This window comes from Sturnus vulgaris, chromosome 4 (assembly GCF_052056855.1).
Source record: "Sturnus vulgaris isolate bStuVul1 chromosome 4, bStuVul1.hap1, whole genome shotgun sequence".
Taxonomy (NCBI): Eukaryota; Metazoa; Chordata; class Aves; order Passeriformes; family Sturnidae; genus Sturnus; species Sturnus vulgaris.
The window spans coordinates 29221872-29249681 of NC_142246.1; the positions used below are offsets into that span (position 1 = coordinate 29221872).

The 27810-nt window shown below is 37.0% G+C and overlaps 1 protein-coding gene across 1 annotated transcript in view; it reads right to left on the reverse strand.

Annotated features, from left to right (window-relative positions):
* Positions 1-751: 751 nt before the first annotated feature.
* The window catches only part of MTMR7 (myotubularin related protein 7), a 41541-nt gene continuing 14482 nt past the window's right edge, over positions 752-27810 (reverse strand). Inside the window, exons 4-14 of the mRNA XM_014873453.2 lie at positions 25622-25779; positions 23938-24066; positions 21059-21193; positions 16477-16609; positions 11657-11766; positions 9565-9690; positions 8714-8763; positions 6848-7048; positions 5561-5701; positions 3840-3966; positions 752-3385 (exon numbers count right to left, since the gene is read on the reverse strand). Of these exons, the coding sequence (XP_014728939.1) occupies positions 3029-3385; positions 3840-3966; positions 5561-5701; positions 6848-7048; positions 8714-8763; positions 9565-9690; positions 11657-11766; positions 16477-16609; positions 21059-21193; positions 23938-24066; positions 25622-25779 (1667 nt within the window). The 3' untranslated portion in view covers positions 752-3028. The remainder of the gene's footprint in view (positions 3386-3839; positions 3967-5560; positions 5702-6847; positions 7049-8713; positions 8764-9564; positions 9691-11656; positions 11767-16476; positions 16610-21058; positions 21194-23937; positions 24067-25621; positions 25780-27810) is intronic.

Genomic DNA, 27810 nt, shown 5'->3' on the forward strand with positions numbered 1-27810 from the left:
CCCTGGCTTACCTCTGTCTTCAAAGAACGTGGCTCCCTGCCTTACTTGCTGATTTTACAAAGAGCTTTCCTTCCCTGTCTTCCTCCTTTTACTTTCTGTTTCTCCTTTTTTATTTTTAATGATACTGTGTTGTTGTGCCCTCCAACTGATTAATTTTATTTCTCAGCCTTTTAGAATTCATTAACAGTTTACCACATTTGTTTCTTGTATAGTTACCAATAAAAGCAACTGGCAAACAGTTTTCCTTCTGTGCTTCAGATGGTAATCTTCTGTAAAGAAGGCTTCAGCTGTTTGCTAATGCCTTCAGTGTCCCTTTGAGGCACATTTTGATACTAAACAGCAACCTGAACCTAGTGAGGCCTTTCAGCAGTTCACTTACATTCATCTGTGTCCTATTTCAAATTGCAGTGGGGTTATTGCAGAGGGCCAAATTTGCAAAAAGGCTACAAGAAAACAGTTTAAGAAGTTAATAGAGAAGTCTTCTCATTCTTTTTTTTTTTTGCATTTCTTAAAAGAAAAGAAATAAAGGGGTGTGACATGCTCCCGTATATTTGTTGGTGACAGTCTCAGTTTTTTTAGTTACCAGTTGTGGATTCCTTCACAACTGCAACTACTGGATTCAAGTATAGCAGTAGGGAAGATATAAGAATCCCTTGATCTCAGTGACAAAGTGACTCTTGAGTAAATGAAGAACTCTATTACAAAAATCAGGAAAGCAATCCTTTGTTTCATTCACTGGTGTGAAATAACATTTCATAGCACTTGAGTGTTTATTTGAAGGTGTTTCTCATTGGCCTGATAATGCCACAAATACATAGAGAACAATGAAAGCAGTAGTAATTAATGCAAAATTTCAAGGACTAAAAGACACATCACAGAAGGCTGCTAAGTGAAGGCTTAATAAAGAAAATGTTAGTATGTTCTTGCTCTTCATTTATTTCTAGACCTGTCTAGTTGAACACAATATCATCATATACAATTTTACATTTTAAAGATTTACAATAACAATGCCCATTTTAAACTGATTTATTTGTGTGTTTTGTTTTCATTGCTGCATGTTTCTTTAGTTTGAGAAAACCCATTCAAAGTTTTCTTTAATGCCATAAATGTTACAGGCTATGTTCAAAATACGGAACACTTTTAAAAGTGCAGTTAAAATCAGGGCTTTAGTTTATTAAAAATTCATAAAGATTAAAAACCAGAAGGCTAGATTCTCAACAGAATATAATTTATAGTTGCTTTTATTTGAATTTGAGCTATATCAATTTATCAAATTGAGATTCTGGCCTTTCCAATATAACATTAAGATAAGCCTTGCTGTTAAGAATTATTTGTTCAAAGACAGCAGCTCCCTTCAGAGGATAGTAATAATACTGAAGTTTACCTAGTCACTTTTAATAACATGTTCACAGAACAGAATGAAAAGCCATTCCAGAAAAAGCAGAAAATCTAATGATGCTAAATTGAGGTATATTTATATAATACAGTTCTTTCTGTAGGTCTGTACTTGATGTAGTGTGAAATGCAATCAAAGTAAACTTACATTACTACCACTTTGCTCTACTAGAGTTCAATTCTGCACTGTCTCCAAGCAGGTAAAAGCAGCCATATTAATTATATTTTTAACTGCTGGCTTTAAATAAAATTTAGAAAAAACCAAACAAAAAAAAACAACTTGAAAAAGTTGCTGCCTAATGTGGCCGGGCACTTTTTAGTAAGTTTCAAGACATTCCAAATTTTAAACATTTTTTAGTTGTTTACTTCTGAACTGCTGATTATGAAAACTATGATTCCTATTCTTAAAAATATCAGAATTCTTAAATGAGAATAAACTTTCTGGTGAATGGTGAATCAGTCCTTTTCTTAAATTAGTATTGCCATGCTCTGTTCAGGTTGGCAAATACTAAGAGGGAATTTTTTTGTGAGGATAAAAACCAGCATTTGGTTATGGTTAGTTTATTTTGAAGAACAAAATTTAGAAGAAATATTCTCTCTAACAGTAGCTTTATGGGCATAGCTTTCATTTACTTACTAATTCAGAGTGATATTTTTGTAAGCAATTTCTGTAAGTGATTTGATATTCTCTATTCTCTCCACTGTGTATATACCTCACTCCCACTCAAATAAAACATTTTCAAGTAGGAAAATAGATAGAAGCATTGGGGATTTTATCACTTTTCAAATTTTACCTTTATATCTTATGTAGGTGGTCTGGAACAAGGGTAAACAAAGGGTAAACAAACTTGTTAACAAAACATAAAGAGGCAAGAGTAAACTGCCTCGTACATTTTGTTACAAAGGGGTATTTTATCACAAAAGATGTGTGAGCACTGTTATATTCCTTGAAGTTTTGGTCACAGAAACTTCTGAACTTTCAACAGTGGTTGAGAATTGAGTACAAATGGGATGCATTCAGATGCAGCAGCAGCAACTGCTTATTAACGGATTTTTTTTCAATATCGAAGCTTCATTTTTCCCCTAAGCCACGGTGTCTATTTGTTAGTTTTACTTTGCTGTAAAGGATTTTAGTAGGAGAATATGCAAAATAATGGTTTGAACCTCTTGTGAAGAAAAGAGTGAAGAGTACATATAATATGTCTGAAAGCTAATGAGCTCTATAAAAATAAGTTTTGTCTGCTTCACCAGTGCGGCTAACAGTAACACATCTTCAACCTTGTGTAAGAGAATACATTGGAATTTTGCATCTTAGGAAAAGAACTATTATCCTGTCCAATAAATAATTATGGGAATGTACAGAGCAAGGAATAATTATGTACAGCATTGGTAAAACAACCACCATATTGGCTTAATGAAATGTAACAGCAGATATTACCTTTCTCTAATGTTATGTCTTAAAATTAGTAATAACTTGTTCTGCTTAGATCTTTACTTACACAATTGCACAGTTCCCTTTCTTTGGATTATTTCTTTAGGCCACAGACCACTTCCATTCTTCATCTGGTGAAAAGATGTCATTCCAGACTGTAAAACTTTACATCATCTGGATCCTTGCTGCCATTAAGGTATTTCAGCCTGCCAGAAATACAGCCTCATCAGAGTCTTTGCCACTGTCTTCACTAGGCAAGCAGCCACCCCCACTTGGGGACCTACAGCTTAAGTCCTCCACACCAGACTCCTGATCACTGTTGGCTGAGAGGTCAGGATCAGAGCTTTTCAGGTTGTCCTGTGTCAAAATCAGGGCAGAATCTTCATCCCCTTGAGAAGGGCTCCGGGATGGGAATGATTTCAGATCATTGCTGTACTCCTGGGGAGTGTTAGCTAAGCTGTTGTTGGAAGTATACAGTCCAAACTGTTTGCTTCGGTCTTGTTGCTTACTCTTGACTTTATTATTACCTGATTGTGATTTCTGAAGATTTGCCAATCTCTGAAATAAAGGAAACAGGGACATATTTAGGGCCCAGAAATCTTCTTACACTCCTTGCTCTTTTTCTTTAAAAAAAACCTTTCAGAGCCCAACTCACCCTTTAAAACTATTTGCATTTATGGAGTATGAGAAATACACAATTTGTCACAACCCAATGCTGAATTAGAGCATTCTTCTGAGCTACTATTCCCTCTGAGTTACAGAAGGATTAAACTTACTTTCAGTAATACTTGTGCACCAACACAGGTAAAATTTGATCCTTAAAGCAAAAGAGTCCACTTTTGTGTCTTAAATGCAAAATATTCACAATAATTTATCTGAGAACAAAGATGATGGCTGAGCAGCCTCCTTCCAGAAAAGGATGTCATATGTAGGGGACTCTGCAGCATGTGGAGCTGGGTTTCATTTATCATCAGTTACCAAGTCTGGGGTATCAGGCTCAGCTGATTATTACCTCTTGTAAGGCTTCCAGCTCTTCTTCCAGCTGTTGAGTTTCTTCCTTCACTGCCATCAGATAATCAGTAACTGACTGTCGAGGATGCAGCCCCTTTTCAAAGCGGTTGTACATACCACTCCAGAACCTGGAATTGATGGAAAGGTCATGAATTTTCCCATTTGGTGAAGCAGCCTCATGAGACTTAAATGAACACACCTTTTTTTCCCCCCACCAAGACAACATATTGTCCTAAATGATCTATCCATGCTTATTCATCATTCGAGTGCATACACATAAGTTCATAGACTATTTAGCAAGGTTCAGGGTTTATTTGCATTTTCTCCATCCTGAAGGTGCAACTCACAGGCATCTGGACATAGGCATCTCAAACTAATTCTGATACACAATAGAAAGAAAGGTGAATGTAGTTTAGATCACAACTGAGAAAAGTTCACTGAATGCAAAATTTCACAGGCTTTTTTTTGGTATTATTTTCTTGTTCTACACTATGGACTTTAGAGCAATGGTACCTATAAAATAGACAATGGTAAAGACAGTTTTTCCATATTTGTAGTTCTCAATTGTTGTTCAACTTCCCATGAACTCAACTTTGAAATTCTGTAGTAGTCTGGTGCTCCTCCTGCCTTGCTGACAGTAAGGCCACAGGCAGGCCCTGAGTGTGTAACCAGTTCACCAGACAGGTTAAGTAGCCGAGCCCTGCTGTCAGCTGCAGCTGTCTGGACAAGTAGCTGACAGATATTTTTGGAGCACGTGCATGCTGCTTAGTGGCTTATTATTCCTATCCCAATGCTATTTAAATCACATTCTGCCTTAAGTTTATCGTCTGATAGCTCATGCTTGGAAATCTTTACACACCCAAGTAATTCAATTAAAATCAACAGGATTACTTATCCATTGGAGGATCTGCTGTATCAGTACTTCATTTATAAATCCCACTATCCCAAAGAATACACTTAATGACTATTTTTAAATCGTTTTAAAGTGGATGTGTCCTTGTATAGTAGACATGAAAGAATTAAGTTTCATTTAGGATTTTTATTGATTTTTTAACAGGTGCTATTACTTGCAACTGGAAAACAAACTGATCAGTTTTACTTAAATGACAGTTTTAATGAATTTCTATTGAAGTTCTCCCAAAGATTTTTAAGACTAATGGCACAATTAATTACCTCAGAATGTCAATAGTAATATTTCTAATGTGATGGCATTTTGTTATATTTTGAAAAATATCAGTAAAAACTTAACTTCATTTTACCTGATATAACAACATAGGAAAAGTCTGGGGCTTTTTTTACAAAATACTTATTTTAGCAATGAAATAATATGATTTCTTGAAAAAATCCTTTTTACTTTTGACAACAATTGGTCCAAACTAGCATCACAAAATCTTGGAGTGGAAGAAGTTAAAGCAACTGTAAATTTAGAAACAACAGACAGGAACAGGACTGAAAGAGGCATTTCTCAGTGGAAGAAGTGAGTAACCATGAAATTAGGACACACAGCTATCAATATAGCTTTAATCTTAAGCTTCTTTTCTGACTAATACTCTTGTGGAATGGTGCAGAGGTGTTGGCCGACTATGAGCACACTAGGAACAAACATACTGCATCTCTCTATAAACGGCCTTATAGAACAAGAAATACTTATATACAATACAAAAGCATTCTGTTTTGTACTAACCCATGCTACAGTTCCCAGCAGCAAGTGATTCTACCTACTTGTACAAGAAGTTGCATGGAGATATCTGTGGGTGCAGGGTCCCTTGGGTTTGGCTGTGGTCTGACCTGTATAAGGGATTCAGGTAATCGGCACGATTTTTCCACAAGTGAGCCCACAATGAATATGTTCGTTCTTTGATTCTGAAAAGCAATGCATTAAATAAAAATACATTTAAGCCTTTATTACAATTCAGAGATAGCTAAAACTTAGATGCAGCATTCTTGTCCTCCATACTTCCAGTTTACAATCAGCTTCCTTAACAGAATTAGACTTTAGTTACAAGCATAGAGAAAGAGAGACTCATATTCTCTTGTTGGTCACTAAAAGCAAAATCTGATCCATTTCCCATAAAGAAAAACAACTAGAGAGAGTAGGTGGAGAGACTGGTTCCTTTATGAGATGGAGAGGATCATTTCCATAAAGTTAGCTTTCGGATTGATCTCTGCACCACCGGGATCCCCACATTCAAAAACTCTCCTGTCCCACTGAGCTGCAATTTCTTACACAGTTAGGTCTTGGAATGTGGTGATCTGTGAAGGTTTTGATTTTAAAGGGACTGTGGCTGCTCTGCATTTGAGCAGTGAAAGGGACCAAATGGCAGCAGCCAGCAGTAATCAGCACCTTCCTCTCATTGCTACTGCTGACATGATCAGGCTGCTTGAGAAAAGCAATGGATATCATCATGTATCGAGGGCCCAGGGCCCTGGGAAGCAGATAAAACATGAGCACTGCTAGAAGTGAAGATGCTGTCTTTGTTTGGGCCTCAGGGCAGGTAGATTAATTTATAATTGCTTTGGGGTTGGACAGCAGAAGGACAGTCTGCTGACTGGGTCCTAGGGAGGGCTACCAGATAAAAAGGCCGTTCATAAGGAGGTACCTAAGAGAGCAGGACTAAAATTTCCTGACATGAGATCCAAAGACAGGTTAAAACACAGAGGAGCAGTAACTCTTAAACTGAGAACTAAACTAGAGTTACTATCATTTTATACTGGAGTTATAGAGCCAGCTTGGCTTGTATTTTGTCAGGGCTGCAGTAAAGGCAGGCCCACAAGGCTGACGGCATAATGCTCTTGTCAGTTTTCACTAATCCCTGTCACACACCATGGATTATACTCCCAGTAGAGCTACATTGCAGAGGATCAACTTTTTTTTGTATTAATCTGTGTTGCCAGAAGACAACAGGTACCCTGTGCCTTATGAAACACATACATGCAAACTGGAGAATGTCTGACTGCTCAATACACCACTACTACTAAATATGCTACTAAAGAAAACATTTTTCATACTTCAGCTCTCTTCTCTCCTTCTGGCTGTTACACAGGAAATTCCCAAACTGACAAGAATAGACGTGATGCTGTATGTGGATGAGGAATCTTTCATTGAATTCAAAGGCACAAGGAAACTGTTCCATTAACTGCCAAACACATTCAATGAACTGGTCAATAACAGGCGATATCTCCTTTGGATCTCCATCTAAATTGCCATACCTGAAACAAGACAAGATACATCCAATTATATCCTGTAAGAAAACTGAATTAACTCTAAGGAAAACAAACCCCTCACTTTTAGTGTGCAAGTTACGTCATAAGCATTCACTTCTAAAACCTCAACTGCTACTATATTCTTACTTACAAAAATGATGCAAGAATAATGAGGTAGAAGGGAGGCAGAATTACAAATGAAAAAGCCTCTTTTATTGGTTGTCTTGTTACATTACAGCTACAAAAAGCTGGCTGCTGCATAGCCATGTTTTAATACTATTGGTATAAATTGTACCCCAGTAACATATGTTATCAGAATGGCTGCAATGACTTAATGACAAAAGTGTGTCTTAAGACATTCTCTTAATAGTAGATTATTCCCCAAACCAGAAAACTGAGCAGGAGAGCTACATTATAACCTCAGCAGAAAATAGGTTAAAGCTGCCCTCTCTTGGTGAAATTTCTAGGAAGGGGGATATGTTTACATGCTACTATGATTGTCAAGTGAATATGAAAGTTTCTGTGTATAAAAATGCCTCTTGGAACCACTTGCAATGAAGAAAAGGAGCCTGAAAATAAAAAACACGTAGAAGTAAAACGTATTTTGTAAGTCTACAAAATAGGAAGAGGCATTTTCAATCAATTATTCTGCTTGGGGGTGGGGGGAGTTGGGGGATGTATGTGCATTCATATGTACACATGCTGACAGAGTAGAATTTCATAATATCTAAAATTGAAACTTCTGTTACCATCAAAGAAAATACAGCAATATTGCACAGCAAACCAAAGCTATCAGTAGTTATTGCATTTCATAATACCTTTTACCACTGATAATCATAAAAAACTGACACTATCATATTAAATGTAGTAATTCCTAACGGAATTTCAAAGGTTCTGTGAAGATGCACAGATTTTCTGAGTTTTGTTGGTTTTTTTAAACTATAACTAATTTATATTCAAATAAAACAATATAAAGTAATTAACCCCCAATATAAAAATTGCATTTTTAATTTTTACAGAAAATAAAAATAAAGTAATGAAAGAAAGAAAATGTGAAAATGTATCCATGTTTAAATACATTGAGTCTTCAAACATTTTCATTACATTATAGCATTTATTGGATAGCATTGTATCAATGTTCAAAATAACTTGTCTAACTAATAAATGACTTTCCATTTTGCCTGACATTTCTGAGCAGATCTTGCTGGTTTTTTTAGAACAGAGTGTAACAGGAAGAGTATATTTTATGTAATAGATAACTCACAGACATGGCTAAGATTAAGTATCACTTTGGAAGATGCAGAAGTCTCTTTGATGAACAGGGACTTATGTAGGGGGCCTTGGCATTACTAGAAGATCTGTTGGAGTCCAAAGGGATTTTGCAAGCCAAATACACACTACTCACATGGACCTCTCAATGCTCACAGCAACTGCAAGATCAGCAGGCAGGATTCCCCTTAGTAGTCTTGGACTGCATCTATAGAAATATTTCAATCTAACTTTTCCAGGCAGCTAAATTGTATAGTTGGAGAAAAGGGTATGGCAGTTTCCTGGGGCATTGTGTTGCTATGTTTTGTAAGGCAGCAAAGAAGTAGAACTGGAATGACAACAGATACAGATTACATAAACATATGCATATATAGAGAGACGAAAACCTTTGCACTGCCTTACCTGTGGTTAAATTTGTGACCAAAGGAAACCCAGTCTTTTTCAATTAACACCTAAAATGAGAATATTGCATTCAATGTTGTGGAATGGAGCTGACATGTTGAAGCAGGCAGAAGGGCAGTGTAAACAAGCAGTGTTGAAATCCCTGTTAATTCTTAGAATAAGCACAAAGGTGTCAAGCAAGAACGATGTGAGCAAGGAATATTACAATCCTAAATAATTTTCAGAATTAACAGAAAAATAATGAGTGATGAGCACTGCTTGCCATCTCAGGGAAGCAGCACTTCACAGATGCAGAGAGGGTGCCAGTATTTCAGCACAACTTCAAATATCTTGTTTCATTGCTTTCTAAAATAGAACTTATAAATGTCTCAAACATCTTTTGAACATGTGACCAGTAACTTGATAACCACTTCTAGATGCTTTACTACTGCTGATTGACCTAGTTTTTTCCAGGTCATTTCCATCTAGATTTTCCAATATAGTTGCTCATTGCAATCGAACGTCTAGAAAAGACACACTTCTGACACTCAAAATTAAAATGTTCACTGCAAATGAATACAAATTCTTGCTTGCACAAAAGCTCTTTGGGCTGTGAGGAAGTTTCTTGATCAAGGTTAGGGGGAAAAAAGAAAATCAAACATAGGTGGCCAACTGACCCCCACCTTGAATAATGTTTCATAGAAAAATTGGGAGACTTTTACATGAACATATAGAAACCTTCCTTCCTACTTAAAAAACAAAACAAAACAAAACCAGGGTATATTTAACGACAGTTTATTTCCTAATAAAAGCAAAGGTTTTCATCTTAGGTGATGCCATAGGTCATTTGCTCTGTGAAAAAACCCGCTTACCATGAATCCCTTCATAGTTCTGTAATATGGATCCAATAGAAGGCTTGCTACAGAGCAAACCTGTGCTGTCCTATCCCAGCCATCAGAGCAGTGAACAAGCACACTCACACCTTCCTCAGCCACAGCCTAAGGATACAGAAAAAGTCAGAAAGTTCACAAGCAGGGAGGAAGACAATGGTAAGAGAGAAACAGTGAAACAAGAGCCATAGAGAGAGTTCCCATAATTTGGGAACTGGGAAAGCTCATTCATTTGTTACTCTACCACAGAGAGTAAATAAAGTTGAGTGTTATTCGTCTCATTTGAAAATCGGCATTATTCCTCTAATTTGAAAAGTTTTAATTCACCCCAGGCCATGCAATATGGTCGTTGAGAATTACCTGTTTATGGCCCACTACAGGAAGATGTGGGATTCCTTCCAGTTAAAATAAATCTGTCAGAGCAGACAACCACCTACAGCAGATTCAGATGCTCCAACACATCTCATGCCACTTACATGCCTCTAAAAGAATAGCCATACTTGCAATATAGTTCTTAATTTTTCATCTTGATGGTAATGTCATTAAGGGCAATGTCTGCTCCCAATGCCATCACTATCCTGGACATTACTGCAGCACACTGCATTGCACTGATGACATGCTGTAAAGGCTTGTGGGGAAGCCTGTGGTAGTGGGAAACTTCCACATCTAATAAGTAAATTTTTATCAGTATCTTTAATGTAATAACGGGGGAGAGAGGAATCCATTTTATACATAAACACATAAAGAAGAAATTGTACTGAGTTATCCAGAGTGTGGTGTTGTATTATTTATAGAACTTGAGGGCTGGCAGTTGTTTTTTTTTATCCTAAGGGTTTTGGCCTTTGTCATTTCTAAAGAGAATTAAATTTAGGAAGTAGAAAATAAAGTAGGTTAGGAAATATACTGTTAGAAAAAAAACAAACCAAAAACATTTAAGTTAAATTTGGGCTTAATAAGGAATGAAGAATAATAATAAATTATCTATGTTTATCTCAAGAGACAAGTAAATTCTACCAGAATAGAACCCTGTGGGCAGAGGACCAAGAACTGAGAACTGAGAATTGTACAAGTACAAATGGGTCAAAATGCATGTCTGAGAAGGCACTAGGATAGCAAGCATATCACAAAGGATAATAAGACTAGCCACTGGGGAAAAAGTGGCAACACAAATGTAAATAACCATATTTCTATGAGCTAATGAAAAGTAGTAGGGCTGGGAGTAATAATACGTGTATTCATAACAGCACAGTTGCTGTTCAGGTAAGAAAATACATTTGCCTACTGAGAAAAAGGAAGCAAAGCAAGAGAAACAAGCAGTTAGTGAAGGAGTTAGTGGGAGGGAAATCCATGAAATTTTATCTGTACAGTTGTGTGCAGTAGGTCACATGAATAAAATATTGTAATCTCAGAAATAAGAATTGAAGCAGAGCACAAGGCAGGGGGTAACAAAATTAAAGCTACTGCTGGCAGATGACAAATGTCTACATTACTTTGGGAGGGAGTAGGGGAAATAATTTCTTATTAAAACCAAAACTGGTTTTGGAAAGTTCTGAAGTATATAAAAGTAGAAGCTGCCAGACAGGTTGGCCATGGCTCAAGAGGTGAATTTGGTTGGTTGCCTGATAACTCAGGGGGGATAACACAGTAGCTGTATATTAAGTATAATATAATGTCATATATATTATATATAGTTATATGTATATATTACCACTACCACTTCCACAAAGAAAATGTCCAGAAACCAGTGAAGGAGGCAGCACAAACAGGGAAAGAAACAGTAACAATCACTGTTGGGGAGTAAAGTAAGGACATTCAAATCTCTGACATAACAAGACACAGGCTAGTGGAGGTTACAGTACAAAAGAACACAAGATTATTTTTACTATTTTAGAAAAACATCGACACAACAGCACCTAAGAATCATCTCTCCTCATACACAAAGCATTGCAAGATGGGCTTTTTTCAGGTATAACATCACTGAAGACATAACAGAAGTTACCCACAAGCAGAGAATTTGGTCTTCATTTTCTATATCTAGTTACTCCAAGTTTTGTTCTCATTTTACACACTTTACCTTTGCAATAAAAATGCCAGCATCCATAATGGCTTTGATGTGCTTCAGCCAGCCAGAATTTTCTAGGCCCCACAGAAAGTCACTCATTGAAGGCGATTTCAGATCACAAACTGCAAAATAAGATAGATTTTAAAGGTATAGTAATTAGAGTTCCTTAGGCTTCCTTGATTGTTCAGCCTTGGAGTTCTCTCTTCTTCAGATATTTGCTATGTAAAACATGCATCTTTTGAAAAAGGACATAACTGTCAAACTTAAGCTCTGAGACACACATATATTTAAGAAATGGGACTGGGTCAAATTTCACCAATGTGTTGCTTTAATTTAAAAAGAGAAGCTGTCCTAAAGCCCATTGCAAACAAATCAAAATCCATCCTTCTGTAAAGCATGAATTTTCCAAGATTGTGTTGACAGTGAAGTTTTCAAACCCCTAGGAGGAGTTAATTAAATTAATGATGAGGGCTTGGAAACAGAAGGCATTTGATTTCTGCTGTTGGACACCTAAATGGTGCCACTGCCTACTGCTCCCAGCATCACCACAGATGACAGTGCTTGAGTTCAAATGGTTCCCTCTGCAGTTTTCCATCCCTGCATTAAACCTTATTAAAGCTTCATTTGGAGTCAAAAAGTATTCTGATGGTGAGGACAAGACATAATCCATCAAGGAAAATATTATCCTGAAAATCTTCCAAATCCTATGCCACATTTGAAGAAAAAAAAATCACTCAGTTTTTACTCCTAGTTTCTATTCTGCTGTATCCAAGTATCTATTTTTTTAATAATAAAGAGTTTCTGGCATCAAAAGAAAGAAAGCAATCAGAATCTACATAAGGTGCCTCAATCTAGCAGAACAAAAACTCAATGAAATTTGGTGCAATCTATTTTCAACAGTCTGATGCTAAATTCACCCCATAAATAGGCTACATATTTATTTTGATCCATATAGAATTATACTGTCTTTTAAGGAAAAAATATATTGGCCAGTGAAATTAATTTTCAGAGTACAGTGAAAAACATCATGGCTTTTACTGAGTTAATGTATGATCTGTCAATTACTAATGTCTTAGTAATTAGTAAGTCTCTTGTGGTCTGGAAATCTTAAAAGACTCAGTTATTTATGGCCATTATGGCCCCTGGCATAGCTTTATTTTCCTTCAGTGTAATTTAAATTTAATTTTACGAGCCAAAGAGAGAGTTTATGCCATATCTGAACTATCTGACTGTCCTAACTCCATTTAGTTCAGAAGCAAAATGGCCTAATGTGTCCATACAAAGTCATGCAGTGTTTATGTGTAAGGCCTCTTCCAGATGGTTATTTTAAAAGTAATTTTTGGAGGATATTTATAAAGATGCAGAGATAGCAGCACTGAAAGCAAACAGCTTTTCACATGATTAATGTTCCTGTGCAGATGGAAGCATGACCAATTAGTGGCTGAATTCTGGCTGAAGCTGCTGTTTCTGTTTACAAAAGCCCAAGGTAAGGCTGAAACAGTGCTTTGCTCATTCCCACTCCCAAATTGGAGTCAATATTTACCGACCACTTCACTGAGCAAAGTTCACACTGTCCTAAATGCATACACTGTATATTTCACATGACTTTGGCAACTGATCTGGACCTTAATAATGAGTTCAATTATGAATTCAATTATGAAGCTTATCCTAAAGGGATAAGCTCCATCTGAGCAGAAAAAGTACCAAAATCTTTGAGAAATATGGCCTGCTTCATGCAGAGTGTATGCACAGGAAAATCAAGAGCCAACGGGCAGAGCTCTGAGAATTCCAGCAATGCACCCATGTCCAGGATGGGAGGAAGAAACAGGGCACATGTTGGAAACTGCCTCTTCACCAGCAAAGGCACCAGAGGGGTGTGCTGGGCTAGTCCCCCCATTTCTGGCAGGACAGCCATAAGCAGAGGAAGGAACAGTTGCTGTGGGCCAAAGCCACAGGTTTTCTTACTGGCTGATCTGTCACAGAAGTCCAAGGATCAGAGGGCTGCTCCTACATCAGCAAGTGCTGCTCCTGGAATGAGGGGAGGAGAAGCTCATATTTGCTGTTTAAATACAGACAGGGAGCATGTGGGGCCATCACCTCAGTGCACAACACACGGGAGTCAGGTCTCAGCTGGCCCCTGGATGTGCAGCACAGCCCACCCCATCCCAAATGCCAAACAGCAGCCTCAGGCAGACCTTGGATCTTTATCAAGAAAAGTCCCTGTGTAATGTCCTCCTAACATTAAGAGTTATTTCAAGAAGGTTTATGCACAGGATCAAAATTATCTCAAGGTTTTTCATCTAGGCCCATCTATAAATGGAGTAAAATTAAAATCCATACTATATGAAAGACAGTAGAGGAATTTTTTTTTCTCTAAAAGGAAATTCCATCATGTTGAAATGCATTTTATTTCCACAGTACAGGTAAAACATTTTTACGTATTCTGAAAAAAATCTTATTCTAAAAATTTTATCATTTTATAATGCTGGTATAATTAGCCAAAAATTAACATTATACCAGGGTAAATATATGTTAAAGTAAGATAAATTGGCTTGAATGAAAGTCAGTAAAATCACAAAGCTGAAACCAATTTTTTACCTACTCAAATAAGAAATTTATATTTTTGTAAGTATAAATTAATTTCCTCAGCTTTTTCTCCCAAAAAATCATTGAAATGAATACATTCTTAGCATAATGCATTTTCTAAAGGAAAACTGAATAATAATTTTTTTTCAAATTTTCTCAGCATTGGAAGTTATTTAAAATTGTATCTTGAAAATAATCTGCAGTCTGGCATGTAAAGATCCTTTGCTCTTCACTTTTGCTTAGCACGAGTAAATTGAATGAACCTGGCCTTGCATTTCAGCAATACATCTGGCCAATATCCATTTTCATGCTATACACTTCCAAGCAACAATACAGTTCACATTAAACTAAAATCAGTTTTAATCAGCCTCATTTGTCTTTTCAAAGATTTTTATGCACCTCATAAAATCTTATAACAGATCATGAGCAGCAGACTCATTCTATAAAGTTTATAGAGTAGTGTGATGTTTTACTTATTCACATAGATTCAGTGATATTGCTGTTTTTTATGTGCTCTTTTAATTATTTCTATTTTTATATTGATATCGATAATACATTAGTAATTAATAATTATTGGTATATTATCGAGGTATTAATTGATAAAAATGTAAAGCCATATTAAATGTGTCTTATCATCATCCCTGGCAGCATTTTTGGTTCTAGGTCTCTTTGTATGCTCAAGTCAGGTAAAAGGTCACCAGAAAAACAGATTAAGGGACACATACAAATGGAAAAAGATAAAAACTACATAGCAGCTTACATAAGGAAAGCCCTAGTACACTGAAAGTCATAGGATTTATTTTTTAAAAGTCCTTAACTTCTCTGATTTCTAATCTTATCAGGCAAGTTGCTACATGAGAGATTTCAACACAGCAAATATAAAACCCAGTAAAAAAGCAGATGTTTTAACATATGGCTTATTTGAAAATAAGCCATATAAGATGCTAAGAATTTGTGCCCTGGATCCAAGCAGCCTGAAGTGTTAAATACATCAGAAATTACCTTGTTACATGCAAGTTTGGACCATGGGCCAGTCTCATGAACTTTTGGCTCAAAAATTATACACAGCACTGCCCATGCAGCCAGACTGGTTGTTTGCTATTTTAACTTTGATAGTCTTGAGTTGAACAAACAAAGGGACCTGTTTACTCACCCAGCCTCTCTCCTAAGCTGAACATAAAATTTTTTTTCCCACCTGAGACCCCTAGACCAAGAAAATTTTCATGAAGAGAGGGGATGTTTCACCTGCATCACGCTTTAATGCTGGTTTCCATAAAATGCTCTCATTTGAAAATAGAGCATGGCTTCCCTGTCATGGAAAATTTAAGCCCTTAGATTTCAAATTTACATTTGCATGCACTCAATGGGAGACAGAGGAGGAGTAAAAAGGCATGGCCAGAGCATCAAGTCAAGAATAAGATAGATGGAGCTGATCCAGGAGGTGATGGAAGTTGTTGTTGATGTCAAGGTAGTAAATACAGAGACATGGTGGAGTGAACACTATTTCCTATTTGCTTGTTAAAAATCAACAAGCCATTGAGGGTCAAGGACGGCTAATTTATCATTGTTTTTTTTCCCAGATGACCTCTAAACAGTTATGTTCTGCAAATGTGAAAGAACAGCTTTGCTGGTTTATATACTACTAAGTATTTATAAGTCATTTGTTATTAATTTCCATAGGATATTGAAGGTGATGAGTTGTTACACTCATTGACTGTGAATTTCATTAATAGATCTGATATTATATGTTCTATACCTGGCATTAATAAGTTTCTATTAAAATTCACAGTCTAAAATGTATGACTACCTTATACAAAAATCAAACCACAGTTTGATCTGAGCTCAGTTCTGATCACAGTTTTTCTGAACTTTAAAAAAAAAAAATCAATCTGTATTTTCCACTAGCCTCAAAGTCAGCTATAAGGGATTTTTTTTCATTTTGCCACCAAAATGTAAATTTAAAACGAAGACACAGTAGCAGTAAGGTGCACTGAATTAAAATTAATTTTATCATTAAAGTAAAAGATATCTGGATTTCAGCCAGGAAACAAGGTGTTTTCACAGTTAAGAAATCACCAATCAGTATTTTCCATGATCCTCCATTGCACAAGTCCCATTATCCAGCAGGCAGCTGCATGCAGCTGCAACAGGTAAAGATACTGCTGCTGATTTCAGAGCACTTAACCTGATTTCTTTGACAGAAGGATCAATTCTTTCCTCTAGTTTCCAATGAAGAGGAATATTACCTTCAAGCATTTTCTGCAGACTATTTCTCATAACATGGATGTTCTCAATGCCTATGAATTGAAACTTGATGTTGGAGTAGTTGTCTTCATTTTCATATCCCTTCCCCGCTGCTCTGTTTGCCATCGCGTTGAGCTGGAAAATATAGGGAAAATTGGATGAAAACCAGTAAAACCAGTAGCAGAATCTTTTCAAAACAAAACTTGTGGTCTACAGCAATAAATCAGAGGGGTTTAAGCCAGGCATAAATAAATAGGAAGCATCTGTTCCAGTGTCAACACAGGGGCTATGAATGGGGGATCTGTTTACAGCCTATTGCAGGGTGCTGGGTTGCTGAGTCTCTGATAACCCTATTTCACACCCTTTGAGCGAAACTTCATTACTGAGGTTAAACACAAAACCCCACATCTTAGGCAGGATTCCTCTGCAAGAGTATAACAGTTTTAATTTTTAAGGGCTGTTTTGATTTTATGTTGGGTCAGCATTATGATTACCAGGAGGTGGCAGTGTCTCATCTGCGATGCCACTGGTTCATAGCATGTGCACACTAGTGTTGCCCACGTTTATTTTACTGTTCAAATCATCCAAAAGCTGATGCAGCTTACTTCTTTTAGGCTTGCAATAATGAAGAGGGAGCTGGAGAGTTTTTTCTTAATTTTATAGTAATTTGGCTCTTGTTATGTAAGACTACAAAATATTTGAATTCACAACATTACCACAAATACTTTCATCTGCAATACACTGCTATCAAAGGAGTTGCTGTACTTCAGCAAAAATACTTTCAGCTGGGAGTTGAATTTTTTTCTTCAAATCTGTTACTTGCTTCCTGGCCTAGGAAAGTTACTAAATACTTCTTTAGTTCCGTTTTCTCAAGCATAAAATTAAGGGTGGGGTTAAGGTTTATTTTCCCCCATTTTGGAACCCTTGCATGGGAAGGAAATCTATCTGCCAAGCTCCTTATCCCCAGTTTTAAATTTTGAGCAAAACTAGAGCTGATAAAAATTAATTAAGTACTCTTACTTTTTCTTTTATAAGTCTTTTAAGGTCTTTTAAATTATTCTTTTACTAAGTACCTATCTACATTTTTTCCTAAATTTCCTGTAGCAAAATTTCACTGTGCAATGGAAAGAAATCATCATTTTGCGTGAAGTCCGTGCTTTTATGTGAAATTCATGCTGTAGGGCTGAGGGACCTTCAAACTTCTGAAGAAATATGAAGGCTCTGAGAGTGACAAAGCAGCTCAAGTGGCAGGATCTCCATGCCTCCAAGCACAACTAACAGCTTTTGCACAGGAGAGATTTAAGAAATAAATAATAAAGGATGTAGACGTCATAAGGTACCAACTGGATAAAAAGTGACTCATCTTCATTTCAGTGAGAGCCAATGCTCATGAAAAAATAAAAAAAAGTCTCTCTTAGGCATTGCCTAGGGGACAAGAGGCTATGCAGATTACTCTGTCTCCAGTTTATTTCCCAATAGTGCAGCAGTACTATTGATTCACTGCTTCTGTGGTCACATCTGAAACTCACAATAATAGATTTTAGTTCTTAGCTAATGGCATCATGGGATATCCAAGAATGTCTTCTTTTCTGACCTCTTCCACCCCAAACAGACATACTCCCAATATTCAATTTTAATTTGGAGCCAATACACACAATTGGAGACTGATTGTCTGATGCCATCTTCCCTCCAATCAAGATGAACAAGCCTAGTTTTTTAATGTTATATATCAAAATAGGTTTCCAAGGACCAAACCTGATGTCTTAACTTTCAAAGGAAAGAGCTAAAAAGTTACATTTGTGGACAGCCATTAGGAATTGAAACATTGCATGAATTTCATGACAACAGAAGGAACCACATTCTGGATAGGAACCCGGGCAAAACACCAACATTTTTGATTTATACAAATCTTGGGCAAAATTTCTTTTAACTTGTAGTATGCAATTCAGGAAAAAAACTCCATTCTTGTCTATCAACCAGCAGTCTGCTGATGTTTTAACTATGGACAATAAAAAAAAGCTACAGCCTGTGAACGGCATGTCAGTTAAGGACAGAGTCCTCTGTGTGACTTGCTACAAAGATATAAATTATCTGCTGAATCCTAATCTTTCTCTTTTGAAGTTGACATCAGTGTTCTTATATAAACAAGATGAGGCAGCCTCTCTCTGCAGCAGCCTATAGCTTCAGGAAGAAAGATCTGTACACATGAGTCTCAGCCACCACAAACCCCTGAAACCCTAAATGAACAACATCTATCTTCTAACTAACACATAACATAAATGTGTTACTCAGCACATAAATACCATTAACTGTTCCTGCAGCAGAGCAATTTTATCACAAATACCCTTTCTTAAAGGACAATCTGAAATAGCACTCTTTGAAAGTAAATAAATATAAGGTTGAATTTGCAAGGCTTTCTGACGCTCATTTATTTTAAATACTGTCAGTTGCCAAACTTTGCAGCTGCCACAATATTTACTAACAAGTTTTCCACATCATCTACCAAAATTCCATCTGTTGCTCCTAAAGTAGTTGTTGCAAAGCCATCTAAATTGTGCATGTCCCTGATTGATCTCAATAAATAGAGGATACAGCTTGAAAAGCTAAAAGACCCCACTTGCAAGATTTCCTGGCATTTGCTTTAATCTGGAGGATAACCAAGTAAAGTCTTGCTATAAAGGTTATAGAACTAATGTGTTTTACTCATAAACAGTAAGTCTACATTAGCTTCTTCTGTGATCACATAGAGGAATGACAGTGGCTTAAATAAAGCTGCATTTGGTCATCCTGATATATCAAAATGAAGTGGAAACAAAGCTTTCTTCCACAAACAAATCTTTTGTTTTGAAAATTATGAAGTGCAATGAGGGAAGAGCCCTTGGGAATGTTGAATTGAAGGATCCATCAACATTCATGATCTTTGCAAGAAACTGGTTCTTATGAGAAATGAGCCAAAAAGTTTTTTAGCTGCCTATGTGAATGGGAAGCCTTCAACCAGACTTGATATCTTATCTTTGCATTTGTTAAAGGTTCCCTGAGGAATGCCAGGAACTGCTTCCACCAATACCTAGCCATTGCTATATGGTGTACATTTATAAATGCATTTTCAAGTACAAAATTGTAACAAGGCTGCATTTGGCATCTGGGATCACAGGAGCTCTGTAGATCTGTCCATTTTTGCTGCACAGAGAGAAGTAGGAATCTGGTATACAAATTCCTTTACATCAAAACCTTTTTTTTATGGAATAGCTAAATGAAAACAGTCTTCATCTCCTGACTGGCTTCTGAAGAAGCCAGCATTGCTGGAAGCATAGCATTCATGGCTAAGTGAGACTAATTCAGTTTCTTCACACCTTCCACAAAGTATGGGCTTTTTCACTGCACACAGGTGTCTCAAAGTAATTTACCAGAAAAAATTAAAGGGCGGCTCCCTCCTGTTACTGCCTGGTAAAACATTATTAATAGCCAAGCCAGTAAGCCATTAGACATAATTCCTATTTTAGGCAGTCAAAGATTGCCTTAAATAGGGAAGGGTACCAACACCATCAGTGAGGAAACAAGCTATAACAATTACTACACATAGAAAACTGTTAAAGCATTATTTAGGCAGCCAGGCCTGTGCTTCAAGTCTAATGCTCTTTCTGAACAAGATCCTTTACTAGTGCTCATCACAATTCGCTTTCTTCAGGACCACAAGTAAGCTGATCCTATATCTACAAGGGATTTTCTGGAGATTTGCCTCTTTAGTTTCTTTTCTTCAGAGGCTTTGGTGACTTCAAGAGGAAAGGTGCTGATAGTATAAGAAAGAAGATATCCCTACTCTCACCTCCAGATACTGAAGTCTGTCTAGTCTTTTTCACCTTGAGCTCTTTGCTAGCATGACAAGTTGGATACAACAGTTTTTTAGCTTCCAACCTCTTCTGGATCATTATTGAGTTTCTCTATTTCTCCATAGCAATTTTTTTTCTAAAGCTTTTATCGTGGCCAGAGGTTTTTAATCAGTTATAGATATGGCATCTGATGTCACTACTTATCATATTTCAGATTTTTTCTCAAAACCACCAAAGTGCTGGAGGTATTTAAAGCTCTCTTCCATTCCTGTGATCTCAGTAACTTATCTTTCCTTAGCCTTGTGCAGAGGTCATTTTTCTCACTTCCAGGAGAAGCCATGCATGGAAAATTACGGTATAAGCGGCAGAGGTTTGCAACATTACAACCAACTGTAAATACATCTTATGATGGGAATTATTTTTTGCCAGTCTCATCAGAAATATGCTTACTTGATAGCTGCTTTGTGTGTGTAAACAGTTACAATTACATATTATTTATTTTTCTGTGTCTTGACATTTTACTAAGAACAAGAAAACTGAAAGGTTCAGTGTAAAGGAGAAAATTCTCCCAGAGAGAAAAATATGGTCAAGTTCCTAGTTAAGATTCCCCTGATAAATCCTCATGCACCTGTGGAGTTACATAGGTGCAACTTAGATCAGAAATGACTTGGTCAGTCACTTGGGTTGTGTGTCTTCCCTAATGTATTCAGCCCACACTCAGTCTTGCTGTGTGTAAGAAATTTAATGTACTTACTTTGGGCCGAGTGTCAACAACATATATGAAATCACTTCCTGGATTGGCTTTTCTAATGGCCTGGAGCATCTGTTCATCCTCAAGGCACCGAGCACTAAAGCCAGATAAAGGCTGGCTGCTTCTACATATGGAGGCCTGCAGAAAAGCAGACGAACAAACAAAAAACCTAATATCATTATAAAGTAGAAATTATTTAACATCCAGAAGCATTTACAAAACCAGATCATTAGATGTTTGTATAGAAGTACAATTACCTGAGAGAGTTAGAATGGTAAAATTAATCACATGTTAATAAATGAATTATTTTTAATTACATGTTAATAAATACGTTATTTTTTAAAAAGCAGGGAAGCATTAAAACAATACAACCCCATTGGACAAGTCTAGTCTTGAATCCAAATTTTAGAGCTATTTTAAGTATTGTATTTCCCTAATGTAGAATAACTCCTGAAAGGTAATATCTTGAGGATGAGTACAGCCTTGAAATCATGAGAACATTGATTTAACATAAAGAATATGTCCTTTTGCACTCACACCAGGTACAAGACTGATTACACCCAACCTACACCAGTGCCTGCTTTACTAAGCAGCCTGGCAGCATGAGTCCAGGAAACAAAAATGTAGAACATGCAATCAGATCACCAATGATCTTATATTTTTAGCACTACCTTTGGAAAAAGACCTCACTGCATAAGAAGTGGGTCAGGCAGCCTGACTCCTCTCAGGGTTATATGAAGCAGGGCTATTGAAGGAGGCAGAAGAATTTCTCCAGAGACCCATCATGATCACCTTCTTTCCAGGTGAAACCAGGAAAAAATAAACAAAATGTAAAATAGGTGGGCAGGGAGATATTTATTTTTGCTAGAGGACTGCTAGATTTATAGAAGGCAAGTGGATAATATATGCACTCTCTAAGCACTGAACAAAAGCATGAAGAGAATCTGCCTACTGAAGGTCACAACCTGTGCAGCCTGTCCTACAGATTATTTATTACTGTGAGAAGGGACATGCTTTTTTCAGTCACAACTTTGAACTATCATTAGTTAATCAGTAAAGTATGGGTCTTCAAGAGAGAAACTCATAATTGTGTGAGACCTTGTTCATACTTTATTAATGGGTTTGCAAACAGGTTCTTGTTATTTAGAGTTTAGTCCTCTGATCAGCACATATTCCAGTGATTTATTACATGCTATTGCATAAGCTGAACAGACAGTTCCAGACTTTGATCTTATCATATTCACACAGACTGTGTAAGACACAGAGGTGTCACATCACCACTGAATTTGTCAGGACAGAGGAGCTATGCGAAAGTTCTGTCTTATGAAAGACTGGATGAGTGGTACCTGTCTCCTCTGCAAGCAGCAGGCTCTTCCCAAACTGCTGTTAAATCTTACCCTTTTCCTGCCCGTTACTCTATTTACTGACAACTCATGGCAACCTCCAAACTCACTGGAGGTATTTCCTCCACGAGTAACACAACACTTCAGATCTGGTATTTTGAACATTAATCTGAACTTCGCACAGCAGGGAAAACAATCAGGCTGAAACATGAAACTCATCCAAGCTGAATTATTATATATTGTAATCTACCTGATCCTGAAACCTTTTCTTTTGCTGAGATTTGGAAATGTCTGAGTGTTTTGAATCCTAGGTATCTATATTTGGACATAGTTGATCACGCAAAGCGATTAACTCTGAAAAATTTGACTCTAAAAAAGTGTTAACATGTAATTTATGCAGAGATTGTATTTGCTATTTAAATGTTCCTATTCTCCACTTCATTGCAAAATTCATAGATCTTTATGGAAGCAATGCTCTGATGAAATGCAGGGTAAAGGATTAAAAATAATGTATGATTCCTTCCTTCTGAAGCTTAAATCTATGGTAAGGGCTGCTGTAAAGGCAAGATTTCCATAGAGATTGTACCTTGTGGTTCATGCTTGTGGCATTCTGCAGAAATATGTCCCATCCTGTGTGGCAAATGCTACAGATGCCCTGTAACCCCAGACTAGCTCTGTCTCCTAGAAGGTCCTGACCATCTCCCAACGCTAGGGAAGACTCTTAATTCCACTCTGGACTGAAGCAGGAGTCACACAGGTCCTTTGGGAATACAAAGGGGACACATTCTCCTAACTGGTAATGACAGCTGAGCTAACCCAGCCCCTAAGGAGCTGGATCACAAATGTAAAAAGACCCAGTTTGGGGATCCTTCAGTCCAAGGGTCTCCTTGCTCGCCTCAGCTGCCAGAAACAGAAATGCAAATAGTCTAGGCACAGGGTTTTGTTCCAAATGGTTACAGAAAAGTGAAGGAGTTCCTTGCTCAGCCCTGAGAATGTTTGCTATGGAGGGGAAGGTGGAACTATTCACTCTTGCAGACAAGGAGAAGCTCTTCAGCAAAACCATAACATACTGCTCAGCCAAATTTTAGTAGCTCTTTGTATCCGTCCTTTCTATGTCCCTTCACAGATCTTTTCTATCAAATCTGCTCCTGATTCTCTAACTGATGCAAGTATAGTTTTACACCTCCTCAACTTGCTCTCAAGCTACCAGATCCAAAATTGCTCTGTTCTCCTCCCAGTCAGCTACTAACTGCCTGCTACTGGCCTTCACTCCTCTGCCACCCGTGTCTCAGGGCCTCTTGTACTACTCCACTTCTTTGTGATACAGAGATCACTTTTTTTTTGTGTTAGCTGGATGATGAAACTGGGTTTAAATGTCTGCATTAAATCTCTATTAATGAACTAACCACACTAACCAGCCTACACTAATAATTTTTTTAATTAAATAAACACTGATTTTGTCTTGAAAAACCTTACTAGAAGAATTATGAGATCAAAGCCAAAATAAGCAAGGACTTTGAGGTTACTATTCACACTTACATTGTTACCCTTGCAGTAGTAGGAGAGAGCTGGAAAACGCCTTCGGCTGCGAAATTTAGAACTCCCAACTATGATGTGTGCAGTTGCAGACTTTGGTACATAGACTTCTGTAGGATAGGAGTCACAGACCTGTGAAAGGAAACTCTGTTTGTTTGGTCTACAAAGTACAAGTAGCATTAGCCATTTCCACAGTAAAAACAAAACACCAAAGAACTCAAACCTCTGGGAATAGTCTGTTATTATTGTATACATATCACTGACATTGCTCAAAACATTATTTTGAAGCTGCAAAGTATTAATCCTAACTTGCAGATGGCAAAACTGAAGCAAAGGGGTTGAAGGGCTGTATTTCCAAGTGTTAATTTATGTCTTGTTGAGAACAGACAGGTTTAACACATTAATCCCAGAAAAGATTTATTATTACATATAGCAAGATTGTATTTAAAACTGCAGTATCCTCTGGAGCAGAATTTGGGAGTAAGGGTGGGAGTGAGAGAAGTTCTCAAACATTCTGCTGGAAGGAGACAATAATTGGAGGGGACAATAGAGCCAAATGTTTCAGAAAATTTGAAAATAAATAAAAAGGACAAAAATAGGGACATGGAGACAAGAAATTAAGCCACATGAAATGAGGTTACCAGGCAATCAGCCCTGACAATGCCTACCACTTCTGAGAGGAACCCAATGAGCTTGCAAAAAGTGAGGCTACAGATGGAATCCTGTTTTTACCCCCTTGTCCTGATATTGTCTGTAGAATTCTGACTGGGGTCGAAAGGATATTCAGTAATTCCCTTTGACTTTCTGAGATGACTAAAGCACTAAGGATGCCCAGGAAGAAACTATTTTCTGAGTCAAGAGATATGTACTGAAGGAGAAAGGAAAGCAAGGGCTTGTGGTTACAGTTGCTGCTGTGGTGAGCTGCATTTTATTCATTATGACATTTTTCCTACACTTTATCTTAAAAGAGGTCATACTTTTTTTTCCACTCCTTTTAACAAAAATAAAACAAACCCTGACAGCACATTCAGTCTTCTCTGAGAATGTCACAGTGCTTCCTTAACATGGATATGTTCCAGCAACAGAACCAATGAAGTGCATGGACAAACTTTCTTCAAAATATCTTGGTTATTATTTCTCACAATTAATTAACATTCTAAGTTCTTCAATCATACAAGACAGAATGAGGCAGGACAGCAGGCAGCTAGGAAATTTTATGACCTATGACTGTGAAAAAAACTGACAGTCAATCACAGATCCTTCAAAAGGAGTGTGGGAACAGCCAGTGTGGAAAAAATATTGCCAGGCTCACTATCTGGAGCAACTTTTTTTTTCTTAAAATGAGTATGTAGTAATTATACATAGCCCTACATGTTAGGGAAACTCTTATTCACACACATGACCTTAGGTATGACTTAAACTACTTCCCAGGCAGCTGAACTCTAACATTTAAAAAACAGTGGACATATTTTCTGCTCTTCATTTCCACGTCTGTTAAATGAAGACGTATCCTTTCTCTCTTTCTGTGCGCCATTTTATGTGAAGTAGTAGAGGAGCTGCACCTTATTACGTGTGTGTACAGTGCTGAGCACAGAGATGCTGCCACTAAGCACTATGGTAGTCCTCAGTCAGGCTGCTGATTTATTGTACAGACAGCCTCTGTAGCAGAAAAATCACAACAACTCACTCCATAGTCTCTGTTTACATCACTAATCTGCCAATAGTTGTTTGGAACACCCATCCGATTATATTCTTCATTGAGGTCCACAAGCTTCCAGCCTTGTTCTCGTTCTTCTTTATCTAATTTTGGGTTGAAGGAGAAGCAGTACAGTTCTTCATATTTCACTGGGAAAAAATAAGAAAAGAAACAGAAAGAGTAAGTGACTTCAGATTTCTTGTCCTGAAATCACACTTCAAAACCAGAGCTTGGCATTGACCTTGATGCAGCTTCCTTTCAAAGAGTACACTTTGCTTTACAAAAGCACAAATCCTGGTTTATATCTACTGTCAAGAAAACTTTGGAAGTACATGCTGTTTTATTATTTGTATATTTTGCAATGTATGTACCTTAATAGAAGTGCTACTTAAAATATACTGTTCTGCTAGTCTTCAGTGGATTTATAAAAACCTTCCCAATCACAAAGGCAAAATGTCAGCAATATGCTTTCATCCAAAGAAAGCTATAGTCAGTGCCAGAGTAAGCACTTGTTCTTCAAAAGAATTTTCTATCTAGAGGCAGTTTAGAAGTCCCTTTATTAATGTAACATCTATCCTGTGGCAAAGAAAAAAGATATGAACAGTGGACTGTGCAGTACATTCTTCCAAAAATTAAAAAATCTCAGTAGTCTTTGTCCCTAATTAGGAAGGTTTCCAATAGACCCAATGAAACAATAGTTTTGTGGACTGCAAAATTCTGTCCTTGAATTATTAGCAAATGCATTCGAGATACACATGATGTAATAGCATTAAAAAAGCATATGCTAATCAATCATTTTATCATGACCAGGAAGTTGTTTAAGTAGCTATGCCACCTGTCCCCCTCGACCATGTACCACGTATGAAAGTTCAGTGGTGCTGGAGTTTTAAACTTTTTTTAAGAGTACATCTGCATTCAATGAGTGCTTTAATCTTGGTGACAGTGGCAGCCAGACATCACTGCCATTGAATCCCAGCTGTTACTGACATGAGTGCCTATCCAGCATACAACTTGAAATCAATGTTCTTCTTGATACTTTAGATATTGCTATGTTACAAGGGTGTATTTAATTCTGTTGCTCAAAATTCCTTAAAGCTTTCCAATCAATAGATCTTTAACTTTAGGACTGAAGTAAATCACAAGCTGAGTCCTCTCTGATTTCATAGTTGTCCACTGATATACTTTCTCTACAATCAGCAAATTTAAATACTACACTCCTTTTCTAATAACATTCTGCTAACAAGCAGAATCTTACTACGCTGCTGTATTCTGCACTGAACAGAACTTACAGCTATAAAAATAATAAATACAACCCCCCAATAACAATAACAAGACTCCTATCTATTTCTATAGAAAGTCTTTTATTTTAATTATGTCTTCTAAAAGTCTATTGTATGTTAAGATTTTAAATGTCATTAAATTGATTGTATATATACACACAGAAAAGTAGGAACAGAAAGAAAGAAAACTTCATGTTAAGTCTGAAAAGAATGTACTGAAAATCAACGAAGTCTTAAGTTGGGAGAAAAAAAGAGAATTTCCACATTTTGCAGCAGTTTAAACTCCTTCTGTATTCTCTAATTTCAAACTTTTGGCATGGCATAGATTAGGAAGACAGTCTGGTTCATTTCTCATCTGTTAACCTAAAGTTTTAGCACAACCTGTAAATCCAAGCTAAGCTTTCGGTAGCAATCTGAGCTCCTGTTTTCACTGCTGGGTTGTCATAAGAATCTGGATTTTCTTTCCAATGGACCTGCTATTCACAGGCACAAGAAATACCTTTAAAGATCTACCTATGTATCTGGGTTATGACTGAAGTCTGCCTCAAGATTATAAGTGTTATCACATGATGATATCTGTATGTAGTAGCAAAAATGTTGAAGTATTAGTAGTCAGTGCCTTAAAGGTCAGTTACCACATCTTTGCCAGTACTTATAGGACCTTTCCCAATCTTTCAGTAATTTTGCCACAAACATCTGGAATCCTGCTATTAAACATGCAGTATCTTATGGTTAGCTTGTTTTACAAAATGGGTTAATTAGGCAAAAAGACCAAATTCAGCTGACATCTTGACCTGATTAAAATTTTAGCAAAAATAAAATTAAGCATAACCTTCACCTTTACTGTAACTAGGACATCAGATAGCATAGAATATGTTAAGCCAGTATACAACATGAGCT